Source organism: Cetorhinus maximus, chromosome 13 (assembly GCF_964194155.1).
Source record: "Cetorhinus maximus chromosome 13, sCetMax3.hap1.1, whole genome shotgun sequence".
Taxonomy (NCBI): domain Eukaryota; kingdom Metazoa; phylum Chordata; class Chondrichthyes; order Lamniformes; family Cetorhinidae; genus Cetorhinus; species Cetorhinus maximus.
Genome location: NC_135891.1, coordinates 113,876,520 through 113,896,327, shown reverse-complemented (window position 1 = coordinate 113,896,327; position 19,808 = coordinate 113,876,520). Strand labels below are relative to the sequence as shown.

The 19,808-nt window shown below is 40.5% G+C and overlaps 2 protein-coding genes across 3 annotated transcripts in view; one reads left to right on the top strand and one right to left on the bottom strand.

Annotated features, from left to right (window-relative positions):
• ncln (nicalin) overlaps positions 1-2,228 on the bottom strand; it is a 42,958-nt gene extending 40,730 nt beyond the window's left edge. Inside the window, exon 1 of the mRNA XM_078556042.1 lies at positions 1,888-2,228. Within this exon, the coding sequence (XP_078412168.1) occupies positions 1,888-2,062 (175 nt within the window). The 5' untranslated portion in view covers positions 2,063-2,228. The remainder of the gene's footprint in view (positions 1-1,887) is intronic.
• haus8 (HAUS augmin like complex subunit 8) overlaps positions 1-19,808 on the top strand; it is a 109,847-nt gene that overhangs the window by 58,857 nt on the left and 31,182 nt on the right. Inside the window, exons 1-7 of one of the 2 annotated variants that reach the window (XM_078556044.1) lie at positions 2,346-2,841; positions 8,895-9,082; positions 12,273-12,303; positions 13,638-13,840; positions 15,853-15,883; positions 18,397-18,434; positions 19,467-19,531. In XM_078556044.1, coding sequence (XP_078412170.1) covers positions 2,813-2,841; positions 8,895-9,082; positions 12,273-12,303; positions 13,638-13,840; positions 15,853-15,883; positions 18,397-18,434; positions 19,467-19,531 — 585 coding nt within the window. In that variant the 5' untranslated portion in view covers positions 2,346-2,812. Of the gene's footprint in view, positions 1-2,345; positions 2,842-8,894; positions 9,083-12,272; positions 12,304-13,637; positions 13,841-15,852; positions 15,884-18,396; positions 18,435-19,466; positions 19,532-19,808 lie in introns of those variants that run through there. The other variant, XM_078556045.1, reaches the window with a different exon arrangement.

The window sequence follows — 19,808 nt, the reverse complement described above, 5'->3', positions numbered from 1 at the left end:
TTTTGTTTTTATTTCAGATTTCCAGCATCTGCAGTATTTTGCTTTCATCCTACAGTGAACTGTTATGTGCATTTTCAGCATAAATGAGAACATAGAGCTTCACATCTACGGCACTTTCCCATGCAACCGCAGAAGGTGCAACACATGCCCCCTTTATTTACCCCCTCCTCACCATCCAAGGGCCCAAACACTCCTTTCAAGTGAAGCAGCATTTCACTTGCACTTCCCTCAATTTAGTCTACTGCATTCGCTGCTCCCAATGCGGTCTCCTCTGCATTGGAGAGACCAAACGCAGACTGGGTGACCGCTTTGCAGAACACCTTTAGTCTGTCCGCAAGCATGACCCAGACCTCCCTGTCGTTTGCCATTTCAACACACCACCCTGCTCTCATGCCCACATGTCCATCCTTGGCCTGCTGCAACGTTCCAGTGAAGCTCAACGCAAACTAGAGGAACAGCACCTCATCTTCCGACTAGGCACTTTACAGCCTTCCGGACTTAATATTGAGTTCAACAATTTCAGATCATGAACTTTCTCCTCCATCCCCACCCCCTTTCCGATCCCCCTTTTTCCAATAATTTATAATTTTTTTGCAACTATATTTTTTTCTTTTCCCTATTTTTAAATTTATTCCGATCTATTGTTTCATCTCCACCTTTTAGCCCATTTCGATCCCTTCCCCCTACCCCACCCACACTAGGGCCATCTGCCACTAGCTTGCTTCCCTTAATGTCCCCATTAGCCCAATCTTTAGATAATATCACCACCGTCAACACCCCTTTGTCCTTTTGTCTATGACATCTTTGGCAGTCTCTTCTTGGCCTCCACCTATCACTGGCCCCCTATCGAGCTCTCCTGTCCCAACCCCTTCTACCAGCTTATATCTCATCTCTTATTTCATCTCATATGTCTTAGTTCTGATGAAGGGTCATACAGACTCGAAAAGTCAACTGTATCCCTCTCTACAGATGCTGTCAGACCTGAGTTTTTCCAGATATTTTTGTTTTTGTTTCAGATCACCGCCTGACTAAAACAGCAAGGACAGTACGACTGGCTTCAGTGACATCGAGTTCGGTGGGTGGAAAGAAAAGGAGTCAGACAGGCTTTCTGCTCCTGTTCAATTGCCAGTGATTCCTGCTGGAAAATGTATCTGGGTGGACATGAGAGAGCAGAATGACACTCAGCTGTGAGATCCCCTGCAGCCAAACAGCCTGTCAACATTCCCCAAAACTGGCTGATATTGGAATCATACCCAAGTGTGAAAGATATATTTGCATTTATATAGCACTTTTTACAACCTCAGGACATCCCAAAGCACTTTACAGTCAATGAAGTACTTTTGAAGTGTAGTTACTACTCTAACAAAGGAAACACAGCAGCCAACTTGTGCTCAACAAGCTCCCACAAACAAGAATATGATAATAACCAGATAACCTGTTTTGGTCATGTTGACACCACTCACCTACTCTTCTTCAAAATAGTGCCATGCCTTTTACACCCACCTGAAGGGGTAGATGGGGCTTATGTTTAACATTTCCAAAACAAGGCACCTCCGACAGTGCAGAGCTCCCCCTCAGTACCAAACTGGGAATGTGTTACGCGCTCAAATCCCATGGGGTGAGATCTGAACCCACAAATCTTCTGGAGCCTTCTGCATTGGGAGCGTCAGCCTGGATTTTTGTGCTCAAGTCTCTGGAGTGCAACAAAACATTGGGGAGAACAGCGGTAGACCTCCCCTTACACCCATGGGTCCTGAATAGCCCTTGAAAGTTCCTGGCACAAAAAAATGCAGTCTCAACAGTGGGTGTTGCTTAACTTTCCAATGAATTGATCATGTGAAAATGCCATTGGATGGTGTTTGACATGACAGAGGGTGAGATACTCACCATAGGCCTGTCCCTGCAAGTCATACTGTTGCATCCTGTACACTGTGAACTCATGGGCCGCCTCTATGGGCAGAGGGGAGACCAGGATCAACACCGCCGGGATGAAGACTATGAAAGTCAATGGAAAAGAGCCCTTGAACATGTTGTCAAACACTTCACTCGCTTCTTCGAACATTCTGGAATTTCCTTCTCGGCAAGTCTCCTTTTATATATATATATATATGTTTTTTTTAAACGCTTAAAGAATAATTTTTCTTTTTTAAAAAATAAAATCTCTGGTCCTTGACCACCTCCTCCTCCACCACACACGCTCTCGCTTGACACTGACGGCCGGAGGGGTCCTTCAGGCATGACATAAACCCCCCACGGGGGGGCCTAAAAGCTACCCCAGCCTCCACTCCCACTTGATTGGCTGATAAGCATTCATATTAGCATAATTAGAACGCATCGGCTTCTGTATGGCTAGGTGTTCTGTCAATCATCTGCACCCTTCTTCCTCCTCCCCGATCCGCTTCTCCTTGTGCGGTCACATCTTTTATTCTGCCCGGTGTTCGGAAGAAAAGCATCCAGATTCTCAATGAGAAATAAATAGGCGAGATTGATAATTTTTATAGGAGTTAAATTGGAATTAACTGCATGGATTCGCCGGAGAAGCGGAAAATACGCATGCGCACAAAATAGCTTGTCATGATAATGATTGACGTCTGCAGGGTCCAATCAGAAATGGGAATCTGAGGGACGGGCCGGGACAATAGACCAATCTTAGTTTGCTATGGCCGGGGTGGGGTTTTCCTTATGATTGGCGTAGATATGAGCCAATCACTGTTCGAAAAAGCGAAAGCGCTCGAGGGTGATTGACCAATGGCTGCAGTGGAAGGCGGGATTTCCTCACTTTAAGAGGAAAGCGGCAGTTTTTGAACAAAAGATGGCGGCTTGCAGTCGGAGGAGCGTTTTGTGAGTTAAATAAAATAGCTAATGATTGACTTCTGGTTTCTTGTTTATTTTTCTTGCATGCAGCTTATCTCGTTCAGTTAACACTTTCTGTTTCCTATACGACCTACTTTTATGAAAGCCCAAAAAGTTTTGAAATGAAAGCACAAAAAATGCTGCAAAATCTCAGCATCTGTGGAGGGAGAAACGCTGTTAATGTTTTAGGACTATGCCTTCATCAGAACTGTCATGGACCTGAAACGTTAACGCTGTTTCTCTCTCTGCCGGTGCTTCGAGATCTGCTGAGTGTTTCCAGCATTTTTTGTTTCCATTTCAGGTTTTCCACATCTACAGTATTTTGCTTTTGGGAAAAAAAAAACAGTCGTCCTTGAGAGGTTTTGATTTCCTTGAATGCTTATCTCCAGACTCCATGAGCACTTTATAGAATTGTAAGATTGTTTTTTTTTTATTGTCTGGAGTTTAGATTTAAGTACTCTGGCAGTCTTGTTATTTAAAGAGAGCCAGTTACTGTAGGGTTACCAGATGTTGTTTGGTCTGGAGCTGACCAGGAGAGGGTTAGAGCGCCACTTGTGTCTGCATCATTAGGTGTATTGTATTGCAGAGAGAAAGAGAAGTGGAGTTTGAAATTCAGACTTTTGGAGTACACAGTCTGATCCAAAACTGAAGAGGTGACAGTAGCTGTCAGTCAGATAGATGGGACTGTTAGATTTCAGCACCCAGCAGGGCTACTGGTTATGGTGATCTAGGGTGTATTATTCTCGTAATTTTAATGGTGTTTTAAGATTTAATTTGCGTTACAAACAGGCGACCTAGGTAGTTGACATATTAAGGGAAATGGCACAGGAGTTGGTTGAATGTGTATTTAATGAGTGAAAGATGCTGAAGGATTTAAATGCTAAAATGTGTGCGGACTTCTTGGAGTTATCACCTTTGGAGAATTATCACATTTGGAGAAGGAGGGAAAAAATGATGAATAAAATTGTGAAGTTGCAAATATTGTGTGCCCATTTTATATGCAGTGCATTTTTTACAGTGGAATGTAATTTATTACTGAATGCAAATGGTTTGTCCTCATTAATAGTAATATTCAGTAACTATATGGCAATAATGGACAGGACATAAATATGGATTAGCCCCTGCTTGGAAAAATATTATGTACAAGATTGTAGCTGAGATGACACTGTACTTGAAGACCCAGCAGGCTGAAATGTTGGCAGTTGTCCACACTACCTTTACTAAAATTTTTGTGAAAGAGAGGCCGGAGAATAAGTATAGTTTACATTTTTTAGTGTCTTTAATGTAGAAAAACATCCCAAGGTGCTTCACAGGCATAAACAAAATTGATGCGGAGTCAAACAAGGAGATGATAGGATATCAAAGCTTGGCCAGAGAGGTAGGTTTTAAGCAGTGCCTCAGAAGTCATTAAGGGGCAGTGGAGGGGAGGGTGAAGGGGGTGCTGCTGGTGAAGTGATGGAGAGGTTTAGGAAGGGAATACAAGAGCCGATTGCATGGCTACCAATGCTGCACCGATTAAAAATCAAGCATGCACAAGAGGCCTGAATTGGAGAAACTTGGTGAGTTATAGGCCTGGGAGAAGTTAGAGGTATGGATGAGTGAGGCCGCAGAGGGATTTGAACACAAGCAATTGAATTTTAAAAAGGTGTTCCTGGACCAACAGACAATGTAGGTCAGTGAACATAAAGGTAATGGATGAATGGAACTTGGTGTGAGTTAGGATATGGGCAGCAGAATTTTACATGAGGTCAGGTTTATGGAGGGGGGAAGATGGGAGGCTGGCCAGGACAGCATTGGAAGAATTCTCTAGTTCGCTAGTACTGTGGAGGATGGTTTAAACTAGAGTGGCAGGGGGATAGGAACCTGAGTAGGAGGAGACAAGAGAGGGGAACAAAGATAGAAATGAAAGACAGAAAAGTAAAAAGCAAAAGTGGAAGGCAGAGGAAACGGGGGCTAGCAGCAAATAGGGTCTTAGTACAAAAAAAAGTGTAAAAAGACAAGTCTAAAGGCACTATATCTGAATGCACGGAGCATTCACAATCAGATAGATGAATTAACAGTGCAAATAGATGAAATGGGTACGATATGATTATGATTATAGAGACATGGCTGGGAACTGAATATCCAAGGGTATTCGATACTTAGGAAGGACAGACAGAAAGGAGATGGCATGGTATTGTTAGTTAAGGATGAAATCTGTGTAGTAGTGAGAGGGTTTATTAGCTCAAAATCTGGAGAATCAGTCTGGGTGGAGCTAAGAAGCAACAAGGGACAGAAAACATTAGTGGGAGTTGTATATAGGCCTCCAAACGGTAGGGGACAATATTAAACAGGAAATTAGAGATGCATGTAGCAAGGGTGCCACAGTGATCATGAGTGACTTTAATCTACATATGGACTGGGCTTGGAGAGTGTATGAGATGGGTTTTTTTTAGACCAGTATGTCGAACCGACGAGGGAACAGGCTATCTTAGATTTGGTATTGTGCAATGAGAAGGGGTTAATTAATATTTGTGTTGTGTGGGGTCCTTTAGGAAACAGTTATGGTAGAATTCTTCATTAGGATGGAAAGTGAAATATTCCAATCCGAAACTAGGGTCCTAAATCTAAATAAAGGAAACTACAAAGGTATGAGGCATGAGTTGGCTAAGATAGTTTGGGGAACTTCGTTAAAAGGATAGGCAATGGCTAACATTTAAGGAACGAAAACATGCATTGCAACAGTTACATATTCCCTTCTGGCACAAAAACACAACAGAAAAGTGGCCTAACCATGGCTAACAAAAGAAATTAAAGATAGAGATTCAAAGAGGAGTCATATAAAGTTGCTTGAAAAATTAGCAAGCCTGAGGATTGGGAGCAGTTTAGAATTCTGCAAAGGAGGACCAAGAGATTGATTAAAAGGGGAAAACTAGAGTATGAGAGTAAACTTGCAAGGAACATAAAAGAGGACTGTAAAAGCTTCTATAAGTATGTAAGAAGAAGATTGGTGAAGAGTAGTTTAGGTCTCTTACAGTCCGAAACAGGAGAATTTATAATAGAGAACAAAGATATGGCAGAGCAATTAAACAACTGTTTTAGTTCTAGCTTCACAGAGGAAGACACAAATAACTTCCCAGAAATATTAGGGACCCAAAGGTCTAGTGAGAAGGAGGAATTGAGGAAATTAATATTACTAAAAAAACAATGCTGGAGAAATTAATGGGACTGGAAACCGAAAAATCCCCAGGGCCTGATATTCTACATCCCAGGGTACGAAAGGAGGTGGCCATGGAAATAGTGGATGCGTTGATTGTCATCTTCCAAAATTCCGTAGATTCTGGAACAGCCCCAGCAGATTTGGAGGGGGGCAAATATAACCCCACTATTTAAAAAAGGAGGGAGGGGGAAAAACAGGGAATTATAGACCAGTCAGCCTAACATCAGTGGTAGGGAAAATGCTGGAGTCTATTATAAAGGATGTGATAACAGGATTAGACAAAGTCAACGTGGATTTATGAAAGGGAAATAATGTTTGACAAACCTACTGGAGTTTTTTGAGGATGTAACTAGCAGAATAGATAAGGGAGAACCAGTGGATGTGGTGTATTTGGATTTTCAGAAAGCTTTTGATAAAGTCCCACATAAGAGGTTAGTGTGCAAAATTAAAGCACATGGGATTGGGGTAATATATTGGCATGGATTGAGAATTGGTTAGCAGACAAGAAACAAAGTAGGAATAAATGAATCTTTTTTGGAATGGCAGGTGGTGACTAGTGGGTTACTGCAGGGATCAATTCTTGGGCCCCAGCTATTCACAATATATATCAATGATTTGAATGAGGGAACCAAATGTAATATTTCCAAGTTTGCTGATGACACAAAACTAGGTGGGAATGTGAATGGTGAGGAGGATGTTAAGAGGCTTCAATGCAATTTATACAAGTTGAGTGAGTGTACAAATACATGGCCAGATGCAGTATAACGTTATTTTGTGAAGTTCTCCACTTTGGTAGGAAAAACAGAATGGGAGAGTATTATTTAAATGGTGATAGATCGGGAAATGTTGATGTACAAAGGGACCTGGGTGTCCTTGCAGGTGCAGCAAGCAGTTAAGAAGGCAAATGGTATGCTGGCCTTCATTGTGAGAGCACCTGAGTTACAGGAGCAAGGATGCCTTACTGCAGCTAAACAGGGCATTGGTGAGACCACACATGGAGTAGTGTGTGCAGTTTTGGCCTTCTTACCTAAGAAAGGATATACTTTCCATAGAGGGAGTGCAGCGAAGGTTCACCAGACTGATTCCTGGGATAGCAGGATTGTCATATGAGAAGAGATTGGGCTGACTAGGCCTATATTCACTGGAGTTTAGAAGAATGAGAGGTGATCTCATTGAAACATATAAAATTCTGACAGGGCTGGACAGACTGGATGCAGGTATGATGTTTCCTCTGGCTGGGGGGGTCTAGAAAAAGGGGTCACAATCTCAGGATAGTGGGTAGGCCATTTAGGATTGAGATGAGGAGAAACTTCTTCACTGAGGGTGGTGAACCTGTAGAATTTCCTACCACAGAAGGTTGTGGAAACCAAGTCACTGAATATATTTAAGAAGAAAATAGTTAGATTTCTGGACTCTAAAGGGGTATGGGGAGAGCACGGGAGATAGAGATAGTTGAGATAGAGGATCAGCCATGATCATATTGAATGGCAGAGCAGGCTCGAAGGGCCAAGTGACCTCCTCCTGGTTCTATTTTTCTGTTTCTCCTGCCATTACCGCCCCTTTCTGCCAGTGCACGCATATGCACTGTGTTTTTAGATCATGTTCAGTCTGTTAATCTGATTGTGACTGAACCAAATCATCCTGTGCTGTGATTATATAGTTGCTGAGAGTTACATGGCCAAACCTCTGTTATTGCAGTGATATCCTCTTGCCTTAAATTTTGAAGTTTTGTACACATACATTATTCAAAGCATAATATAGATGTATATTTATATAGTTGCATTTTAAATTATTTTCAAGTTCAGTGACTGAAATTGCTTCAGTTGTGTGGCAGTTTCCTGAGTTTGTGCTGGAGCTGTGTGAATTCATGCCATTATTTGCAGTCACTCGAAGTCATAGCATTTATCTAGTTCAATGTGGACCTCTAGTGGCACAAAAAAAGCATTGAAGTAGGAGACCCATCCTGTTGCGCCTATTCGGTCAAATTCTATTGGTTTTGACATGAGATTGATTTTCTGTCATTATATCTGCCCATAGAATGTAACCTGCCAACCTGTGCCTCAATTTCCAAATAACGTATAGAGTAAGTGAAAAATGTGAAAATCAGTTTGATATTTTGTTCGAGGAAGTGACTTTTGTTTGCTAGCAGGCTGTGCAGTTGAGCTGATGTTGTTTTAATTGCTGAAAGTCTGTGCCTTCTGATCAAGTAAGGCATAGTCCCAAGGAATCATGTCCAAAATTTAATTCTTCAAGGGTGCTCATCACTTGAGCTAATGGCAAATGTTTTAAAATGAGCAAATAAAAAGGGAGGTCGAGCCTTTTCAACTCCAAGTGCTACTTCAGCTTCTTTCCATGGAAGCTCCCATCGTTCAGTAATGCCGCTAGTAGTTTTAAAAGCTGCTCTGTAGACGGAGTCAGTCTGTGATGCTACTTTGCTAAAGAATCACCATGAAGTAGGCCCATTGGGAGTTTTCTATTAATGTGTGTACATACTAAGCTAAAAGTGCATTTTTATTTTTAAGGCTGTTGTCACTGTTTGCTGCCAACTAACTGGTATAAGATTTTAAAAAACACGCTGCAGTATATGTGTATGCTGAGTAATTGCAGTTCTCAGCAATATTGGTTAAACACTTTCTGGGAGTGAAGTTGTGCTTTTGCACAGATTAGACTTATTTTCCATGTCTTCCCACCCCCCCATCAAACAAATAATGCCTCCTTTAAAATAGAACAGTTAGCATTGCTGCTTGTATTTATCGTGGACTAAGATCATATAAAACCACGCTGTCTACCATCACCTTGTAATCTATCTTTCTTGTCTTGTGTGACTTCATTATTTTGAAAGGGCCCCTAAAAGATCAGTGAACCTGACTAGCAGTAAACGTTTGAGACCTGAGACTGAATCAAAGTCGCCTTGCAATACATCAGTGCAATCTTCTCAACGGAAAACCATGCAGGTCGCGTCAGAGCAGTTGTTCATCAAGCCCACTACACCAAGTCTTAAACGGAGAGATTCTTTTGGGCCACGTAAATGTAAGTAATAGCATGCTTCCCCCCCACCGCCATTCCCATCCCCTTCCCTGACCCCCCAGTTTCTCTGTCCTCTTGTGAGTTGGTAACTTGCGCTGTGAAATGGCTGATTGGGTCCTTGCAGCCCTCTGCATACCTCCCAAATGGTTGCTGCTTGTATTTGAATTTTGAAAGTGAATCTTACCTGGCTTTTCGATCGTGGCGAGAATTGCACATGAGTAATATCCAGTTCTCGACTACTGCTTATTCATAATCCTCTGCACATGTACTTTCCTTTAGGGTTCAGAAGTGGAAGTCCTGCTGAATCTTCCTTCCCCCCTCCACCCTAGCCCAGGGTGTTGTGACCAATTGCACTGCTGTCCTAGATGAGAACATTGCAATCCCTGCTCTGTGCTGAATGAAGTCTTTATAGTTGTAGACCACCCCCACTGAGTTGGGAACATGCATCTCATTTATTTTGCCTTTTGGATTAAATTGGCTGCTTCTGAGGCAATCATTCATCAGGCAGAGAAGGAGGAAGCCATTGGAATATGTCCCCTGCACCAGCTCATGAATGAAGTACATGTTTCTGAGCTCTAAGGCAACTTTTGTCTCAAATATTAACTTTGCAAGAAATATCTTGGAGGATTTGGCTGTGTTTATCCATTTTTAATAAATCTGATCACTCAATGTCAAGAGAGAGAAATGTTCATGACAATTGTATTCCCTTAAAAAGGAATAGCCTATCTTTATCAGATCCTAGCTCGGAAACCTTCCCATGTACTTGCACTTATGCTAGTAAGGGATAGCATGTGATCCAAGTTTTTTGCAAACTATATATTCAGAATTGTTTTAAATTAAATTCTGTCTTGCTTTTGTGTCAATTACTTGACACAAACCAAAACACATCGCTTTTAAGTGCTAAATCATTGGCGCACCAGAAGTTCTTCAAAACTTTGCCCCCCGTCCCCCAAATAATCTGGACAAATTTACTGTCTCCACTCAAAATACTGATTTTGGGGCTTATTGGTATACTTCATTCATTTTTGTGCCAATATTTCATAGTTTTCGCTCCCATAACATCTTTCCTTCATTACCGCGCAAACCGCCCCCCCCAACCACCACCACCGCCAAATTTCCTTAATGCCTGTCTTTCCTGCTCTGCTTTCTCCATTTATTTATTGCTTCTTTTCTGTCATTGTTTTTAAATGGCTACCATCTATCCAAATGGGTGTGTGGATTTAATTCCTACAGAGTTTTCATGTGCTGCATCAAACAATGGATTTTGGTAGTGAGAGGTGTTTAAAAATAAACTTTGGAATGAGCATCGGTACATCAGCACTGTTCTTCTATCTTGATGTGAAATTGCAAAACTGAGCTTTAAGCAGCTGCTCACATTAGGGCTGACAACCATCAGATCTTCAATTCCTGAAGATCTGCAATGAAAACTACACAGGATTTTGAGGATCTCTTTGCGAAAGGTTCCAAATTTTTGTGCTTATTGTAGAAATGTAGCTGCTGGCCATGCACTCAGGCCATCCTTTTGCTGCACTGCAATTTAAAAATCAGCAAGCTAGCTGATCTCTGCCAGGGCAGTAGTTGGATATCAGTTGAATTCTGCAACCTTAGGCTAGGAAGGAGGGAGGAAAGAACAATGATCAACCAAGGTTCTTACTCCTTATTTGCTGATCGATGACCTACTCTAGCTTGATAAAACTCTTGTTCTAGCCTCGAGTATAAAGATTAGCTGCATGGGCGAGGCACCACTGAGCTGCCTGTATTTATGGAACCAGTCGAGCACTAGCACTTTCAGGGAAGCATATTGAAATTAGAAGCTTTATCTGTCAGTGCAGATGAGAGCTGAGACTTATGTTCTATGAATGATTAAATTTTTATTGATGCGCATCTCTGTCTCAGTTTGGGAACTTTTTGTGTTAAGTTATCTTCAAGTAATTGGTCCAATATGCGCACTTCAATTGCTGCCGGCTATTGAACTGTAACTATGACTAATAGATTCAATAACATTGTAAATCTACAGCAACAGCCCCGATTTACAACTTCAGCAACCTACATGTACCAGCATCAATGGATCATTCAGCTGATAGCACAGGGAAAAAAAAGCTGCTGACTCTAGGGAAATGTCACTCACTTTTTTTAATATTAGATGGTAGAACAATCTGGTGCAGTTACAGGCACATGAACAGTTCTCGCAGCACCTAATACCTCGACTGACTACACAAAAAAAGACAGGAGAATTTCATCTGGGATGTCGAGGGGCATGTACCCCCAGCTCCTGATTTAATGCGCACTCCATCAGTGCAATTTAAGTAATGGGTGAAGACAAATAAAAATCTAAGGGGAAATTTTGAGACTATTTTAATATTGATAATATATACAGGGGTATGTATCTATTTTCTTTTAAAATATCTAATGAATATCAACCATGTAGTATGGAACTAGAGTAGTACAGATCATGTAGGGATATTAGTGAGCCTGTGGCTTTTTATGACAGCTTTTGTGTGAGTTGAATTCTGGACCTCTGGGTACCTAATCCAGGATTGTAGCTGCTGGGTATGTGCTTCATTGCTATGCTGCAAATACATGAGTGTGCGGTGGGGGAGGCACTGAAATTGAACCCAGCCTACAAACCAATCCCAATTTGGAGTTACCTAATCTGAGGGAAAACTGGCTGGTACTCTGCATTCAGCAGAAGTGCATTAGTGCTCAGCGACGTCAGATGGTGTAGCAATGAGAAGGCAATCTACCTGGATCTTGGTGTGAAGTAAGCATTTGACAATTTATGATGAGATTTCTTTATAGGGGAGCTTTTTTTAAAATTGCTACAGACTTCTGTCTTTTTAAATCTGTGTCAACTTTATTTAAAGAATTAAGTGCTAGAGATCAAAGCTAGGGAAGAGAATTGTTACAGCAGCTGGAGTATATAATACTGTGCTTTGGTATTCGGTGCTGAAGTTGTAGTGCCTGTTCTTTTGGGGATTTCTAACAACACTGACAATTTTCCAGTATTAGGTACGTGTAACTCTCCAAAGCTTGTGTTCTATTTTGCTGTGAAAATATCTAGTTATCGATTCACTTTCAAATTTTTTTTGTTGTAGATCTAGTTCTGTTTTTAAATTGTTTTTTATTTTATTCTTTTTGAAAAATATGTAATAAGGAATGAACCAGTGTAATGGTGATTATCATTAAATTGCAGCTTTTAATGAAGATTCAAATGGATCAGGCGCGTGAGTATTAAGTCCTATTGTTTCCCTCATCCCCTGGATTTGCACATGGTATAGTAAGTAATTCCTTAACCTGTATTATTTTGCAATTCATTTTGGTTGTTTATATAAAAAAAACTTGTGCTCCCACTGTTAAGAAGGAAAAGAAAGAAGAGATAAAATTACCGAAAGTAAAGTTCCATCGCCAATATATATATCCATGTACAATGCACCTTGTAGTGTAAATATGGATTTTAGTTAGTCTAAAGAGAGCACTCAAACACATACTAGGGGCAGTACTGATGGTTATGTGCTTAGTGGGAATGGAATGAAACATTGCATTCATTTATGTCAGAAATGTTGGACACAATATTAAAATGGATTGGTTCGATAGAATTTTACTGGTGTATTGGTAGATAAACCTGATGACAACACTGATTTTTACTACAGTATTAATGAAGTTTGGATAAGACAATAATTGTCAGTGAATTGATCACATATTTCATTGGATTCCATTAAGCATACCCATATCCAACCAACTTGGGCTTTTTACAGTGTTGCTTTGATAACCACTTCCTTCTTAAAATTAAGATTTTTGGCATTTGTGTTTACAAATTTCATTTTATTTTGTATTCCAATATAGTTGAAACTGAGGAAATTAGACTTTCTAAAGCTATTATTTGTGGAGTTTTGAGAACAAAAGTGCTGGGATGGCCACCAAATGTTGCTATTTCAAAATATTATCTAGTAAAAATATAATGTCTTCATGCTCATTTGTAGGTGGTAATTAATTTGTATTTCAAGGATGTTAAATTAAGTCTATTGGTTTTTCTGATATCAGCCCTGAGGTTCAAACTCTGCATAAAGCTGGATATTAAATTAATCTTGGGGGCGGTTGTGGGGAAGATTGTGTGGGGAAGGGAGTTCCGCAATAGGGGATTTACTATTGGCTTCAATGTATCCAGGTTAGAGAGAGGAAAATCACCTAGGATTTCCGCTTCTGATGGCTGCTGGTAAGTCTCTTGCTGGAAGTGCACCCGTCTTGACAGCCAGTGACAATTGGATTAAACTTGACTGTGATGCAAAATATTGTGGAGCCTCTTGTCTGTATTCACTGTCTACACTTTTATATAAAATGATGTCTTGCACGAGGTACTAGAGGCGACTGAGCAGTACTGCAAGTGTCAACATCTTCTGGAGGAAGGGGGGGAAATTGGTGAAAAGGAAAAAAAATTATTGCATCAGGTATAGCTGCTTCCAATTGCGTCACTTATGAGATCTGTTGGATACTTGTATTTGGTTCAAGGAAGGATTATCGGACTTTAACTGAAATCCATTGTTGCTTTTTTTCTTTCCAGATTGCTTAAGAGCTCAAAAAGTGTGCCAAATCTGAGTGATTCACGAAATTTGCTCACCACACCCAAGTCACCCCTACCTGCAACACCTGGTCAGAGACCAGCACCAGCACACACTCCAAGGCAAAGATTGAGCCAGTGTGACACATTCCAACGTGTCACACCAAGATCATGTGCTGCTTCTCAAAACACATCTCACAAGAAATGTAAGTTTTACGATTCAAGGTATTACCTAGTCTTTTCTCTTGTGCAGTGTGCAAATGTCAGCCAGCTTCCATTGGAAATTCTGTGCTTTCTGTGAATGTTGACCTTGTGTGTAGCACTCTCGCCTCTAATCCAGAAGGTCATGGATTCAAGACCCAATCCAGAGAATTGAGCACATCTAATCGAATGCTCGGGAACCCCTCGACCAATACAGCTGAAGTTGATGATCTGCTTATTGAGCTAATTTCTACTGTGTGCAAATGGCTGCTGTATTGCCCTACAATACAACAGCAGCACTTCAGAAGTACTTTGCCAGCTTTGAGACATCCTTAGGATGTGGAGGATGCCATATAAATGCAAGTTCATTAGTTTATTTTAATTCTCTCGATTTTAAAACTTTTATTTTTCTCAAAAGAGGATAGAAATTCATTTTGGGCAATGGCACAAAACTGGTGGTATTGGACTCAGCCACTCTTCATATACAGCCCTTGATATTTAATTCTATTGACTGAACTTATTCAGTGTATTGTCTCTTATTTTAACTTGATAAGTGTTATCACTAGTGGATATTTCCATCCTTGCTGCAATGACTGGGTGGAAATCAAAAAGCTTGGATTTTCTTTTAAATTTCTAAAAATGCTTGCAAGCATTTGCTTGTACTAGTATGGTATTTGTTTATTGTACTGGACTAGCAATCCAGCAATTGAGTTCAAATCCTGTTGTGAGAATTTGTGAATTTGACTTCACAAAATATGGTTATTTATGGGTGAGTATTAGAAGAAATTACTGGGTAGAGTGTTGGATTGTTGTAAAGTGGTTTATTGATGTCTTCCTTTAGGGTAGGAAACCTGTCACCCTTTATTTGGTCAGCTGCTCAATTGCATAAAATTATTTTCTTTATCAGCAGGAAGCCCCTCCAACTCCATCTTCTGAAGGAAATAAGGCCTTTTTTTTTTCTTTATTGTTTCATGGGACATAATCTTCACTGGCAAGGCCAGCATTTGTTGTCCACCCCTAATTGCTATAATTGAATGCTTTGCTCGGTCAGTTCAGAGGGTAGTTAAGAGTCAACCACATAGGTTTGGCTTGGGTCTGGAGTCATATTTAGACTAGACTGGATAAGGATGGCAGATTTCCTTCTGTAAAGGGCATTAGTGAAGCAGCTGATAACCGTAACTAGGTTTTTATATTCCAGATTTGTTAGTTGAGCTGCTGTGATGGGTTTGAACTCAGCATTAGCCTGGGCCTCTGGATTACTAGTTCAGTGACATTGCCACCATACCACCATTGCTCCCTATTGAGCATACCCTGAGAGCAATACTAGAAGGCATTCTAGAGGGGATTGGAGGGGGGTGCTCGGTTGGTAGAAGAAACTGCTACATAACTTCAGCGGTAGGTAATCTCGCGCAAAAAAAATTTTTCATAGGAATTTTGGACTTAGGAGCAGATGTAGGTTATTTGGCCATTTGAGCCTGCTCTGCCATTCAATAAGATCATGGCTGATCTGGTTGTGGTCTCAACTCTACTTTCCTGTCTGTCTCCCATAACCCTTGACTCCCTTTGTCTATCAAAAATCTAACTCGGCCCTGAATAAATTCAGTGACCCAGCCTCCACTGCTTTCTGGGAAAGAGACTTCCACAGACTAATGACCCTCTGGGTGGGTCATTCATTCCAAATCACTTCAAAACTGTTCCTCTCATGGGCAATAATACAGAAATTCCAGTCTGAATCTTGATCACTTTCAGATGAGATAGTGCTGGAGTTATTAAAATTTGCTTTATGAACTGTATCTTGAGACAAATTTTTATGACCTAAAACAAGGTGAAATCTGGTGTGATGTTTTGTAAAAGCTGAATGTAAAAGTTGCATGTATGACTGTTCCACTAATTAGTATGTCAGATTTTACTGAAGTTACTGCTGCAGTCTTTGGTGTATTTAGAGCCTGCTGTTTTCCTTTTATAACAGCAGGAGGAGTGCAGTATACTAATGTATTCTATCCTATATTATTTACAGTATATAAAGAAGAAAGCAAAGGATCAGACATGTAAGTATCCAAAGTGGCGTTCTGGTTTCTCTGTTAGTTCCACCTGCTTATTACTAATTTGGATGTTGAGTCAGTAGTTAAGAATGCTTCTTTGATGCGTGATGAAGCCAGCTGCATCAACTTTATATAGTTGAAATTAAGCGGGTGGGGAAGCGTGCAGACTTCCTCAAGTTGATACAATAGGCGCCTGCAGAAACTGTTTGAAATGTAATGCAAGAAGTTGCAAAGTTATTTGCAGATATGAGTATGTTTAGAAAAGAGGGGAATGTGAAGAGAATGCTCCTACAAAAATGTGGCGCTCTCTCCCCTGAAATGATGTATACTTTATCAATTGATCTTTTAAGCATCAGAAAAACAACTGACATACACAAGAATATGTGTCCCATTATTTTATTTGTGGAAACGGAGCCCAGAAATTTTGTGGCTTTTGATTTTTATCACATAGACTGTAAGTGGTTTAATTAGCAATAGACTCCTCAACGCAAACTATTTTTGAATTTGCACTTGGCTTTGTGTTCTGCTGTTCCTGCAGTTCTCTGAACTCACAGCTAAGATGACAGTCTTACTGGCATATTTTATGAGGCTTCTGCGAGTAAGAAAAACAATTTCATAAATCAGTCTTTCAAACGCTGCTAAATTTTGCCCTTGTCAAGCAGCGAGGTGATCATTACTGGGGGTGGGGTGTAACTTTCTATTCTTCTATTGCACTAGCACCAAGTATTCCTAAGTAATATGTAACAATATTTGGATATTTCGGTGCAGCTGGTTTTTTCAGACACCCACCCACCACTTGTCAGTAAGTCATGTCTGATTCCGACAATGGTTAATCTTGCGATCAATCAAGAATCACATCCCTTCCCTTTCTCCTTCAACAGCACAGCAACTGCCCCACCCACTCTGCCAATAGAAAAATGAACAATTTTTGTCTGCAGGATTTTTGTTCCCTGCAGACTAATGTGACTGGCTGAACTAATTTGTACTATTAACATTTTTTTTGAAGAAACATTAAGATACAAAGTTAGGCAGGAAAGAAAGTGCTGATGAGGATGCGAAGGGGCTGCAGAGGGATATGGACAAGTTGGACGAGTGGCAGGAACTTGGCAGATGGAATACAAAGTAACAAAGTGTGTAGTCATCGATTTTTGATAGGAAAATTAACAGGATATTTTTTTGAATGGTGGAAGGCTGAGAAATGTTTGCATTCAGAGGGACCTGGCCTCCCTGTACATGAATCACAGGAAGTTAACATGCAGGGAGAGCAAGAAATTTGGAAGGCAAATGGTGTGATAGCTTTTACTACAAGCCGTTTGGAATGTAAGAGTAAAGAAATCTTGCACTGATTATGGATGGCATTGTTGAGACCACCCCTAGAGTACTGTATACAGTTTTGGTCTCCTTGTGATAAGGAAGGACATAGCTGCCCTTGAGGGAGTGCAATGAATATTCCCTAGATTGGTTCCTGCGATGAGGGGATTGTTTTAAGAGGAGGGATAGAGTAGACTAGGTCAATATTCCATGGAGTTAAAAGAACGAGAGCTTATCTAATTGAAACATACAAAATGTTTAAGGGGCTTGACGGGTGAGATACTGACAAAATGTTACCCCTGTTTGTGGAATCTAGAACATGGGGTCACAGTCTCAGAATTCCATTTAGTTCTGAGTTGAGGAGATATATAATTCTGCCCTCTTAAGCATCCCCGATTTTGTGCTCCTCCATTGGATGCCCAGTCTCCGGCTTTCGAATGCTGTCCCTAAACCACCTCTTTACCTCTCTCTCTTCCTTTACAACGTTCCCCAAAAGCTCGGCCAAAGAGGTTTGTTTTAGCCATCTACCCTAATATAGCTTTATGTGGCTCGGTATCTAACTTTTCTTGACGAATGCTCCTGTTTAGCGCCTTGGGATCCTTTATTATATTAAAGGTGTAATATAAATTGTTTACCTGTGATCTCCATGAATTAAGAAAACAATACTGTTTTATTGCATTTCATTCTTGTATATAAAAAGTAAAACCTTTGGAAGAAGCACAAATTCAAATGAAAGGTTAATGTTTGCAGTGCCTCCTTCCGATGTTGACTGATTTGTTGACATGGTGATACCAGTGAATGCATCTAAATACTGTTATCACTATGCCATAGGGCAAACATAAGCCAGTGTTGCACAATTTTATGTTACTGTATGTTCATTTGCACAATGACAGTGACAAATCTGTAACAGCCAGTTTATTGCCCTCTTCATCCAGTGCTGTGCAGCTCCAAATACTCTCCAAGCAACACAAGTTTGTAAAGACACAATCTGTAATTCTATTGCTGGATATTTTGGTGGAATAATATGATTTCACATACATACCATTACGCCTCACTGAAATTGTAGTGACAGCATTGTATGCATTTCTAGACTTTTTAATCCTTATTTAAGTGCCATCTTATCTCATCTCATCTAGAAAGAATTATCCTTTTTCATCGAGTCAGCAGTTTAGTCTTTGATGACTTAACTTTGTATTTTTTCCCCCTAGAGGGACCTCAATGGAGGAATATAGTGGGAAGACAAAAGGTAAGGGAAAGTTTTTTTTTGTGGTAAACCTGTTCGTAAGTTCTTAGTGCATCGTTGACCATCTATAAAGATGTTGTAAAATGTTTATTAATAACTTGAAACCGACCTTTCCATGTCTGAATTCTGAACATTGCAGCCAGAAGGAGCAGATTAGAGAGTTATAGAATCATAACTAGGAGCAGGAGTAGGCCATTTGGTCCCTCAAGCCTGCACTGCTGTTCAGTAAGATCATGGCTGATCTGCTTGTGGCCTTAACTCCATTTTCCTTTCTGCCCCCCATAACCCTTGACTACCTCGTCAATCAAAAATCTGTCTAACTTGGCCTTGAATATATTTAGAGATACTGCTCTCTGGAGAAGAGTATTCCAAAGACTAACAACTCTCTGGGAGAAGAAATTCCTTTTCTCCACCTTAAATGGGAGACCTTTTATTTTTTAAACTGTGTCCCCTAATTCTAGATTCCCCCATGAGAGGAAACATCCTTTTGGCATCTACCCTGTGAAACCCTCTCAGAATCTTATGTTTAAATAAGGTCCCATCCTTCTAACCTCCAATGAGCATAGGCACAACATGCTCAACCTTTTCTCGTAAGACAACCCCTTCATCCCTGGAATCAGCCGAGTGAACCTGCTCTGAGCTGCTTCCAATGGAAGTATATCCCTCCTTAAGTAAGGAGACCAAAAATGTGTACACTGCTCTAGGTGAGTTTATAGAGGAGTCGGGGGGGGGGGTGGTTACCACCCTGCAGGTTAAACTCTGCAGTTGCCTTTGTGGCATTGTGTTGAAGTTATGGAGATTATTTGGGTGAAGAGGAAAAAGGAGGGACTTAAGGTTTGGTCTTGCAACTTTCAGAAATACTAAATCATGTTGCACTCTTCCCAGCTATGCATTATTTTTACATTATTCATATCTATTATGAAGTTTGTACTCTTTTTAACTGAGATGCTAATTGTTAAGATCAGGAAAAAAATTAATATATTGCTGCAATGCAATTGAGCTAATGAAATAGTTTCCCCACACCTTTTCTTGTAGGAGCTCGAGTAGTACCATCTAGATTTCGAGAAGCTGCAGCTATGAAAAAGAAAGTGGTCGGTAAGGTAAGAGGTGATATTTTTCTTTCTAATTGGTTCTAATGTTAGTTATGTAAAACACAAATCTGTATTTATATCACTAATCAGATTAACTTACTTAGACTAAACCTATATATTATTTTAGAGGGAGGACGATGGTTTAGTATTTTTTTAATTCATTCATGGGATGTGTGTCACTGGCTAGGCTAGCATTTATTGCCCATCCCTAATTGCCCATGAGAAGGTGGTGGTGAGCTGCCTTCTTGAACTGCTGCAGTCCATGTGGTGTAGGTACAACCACTGC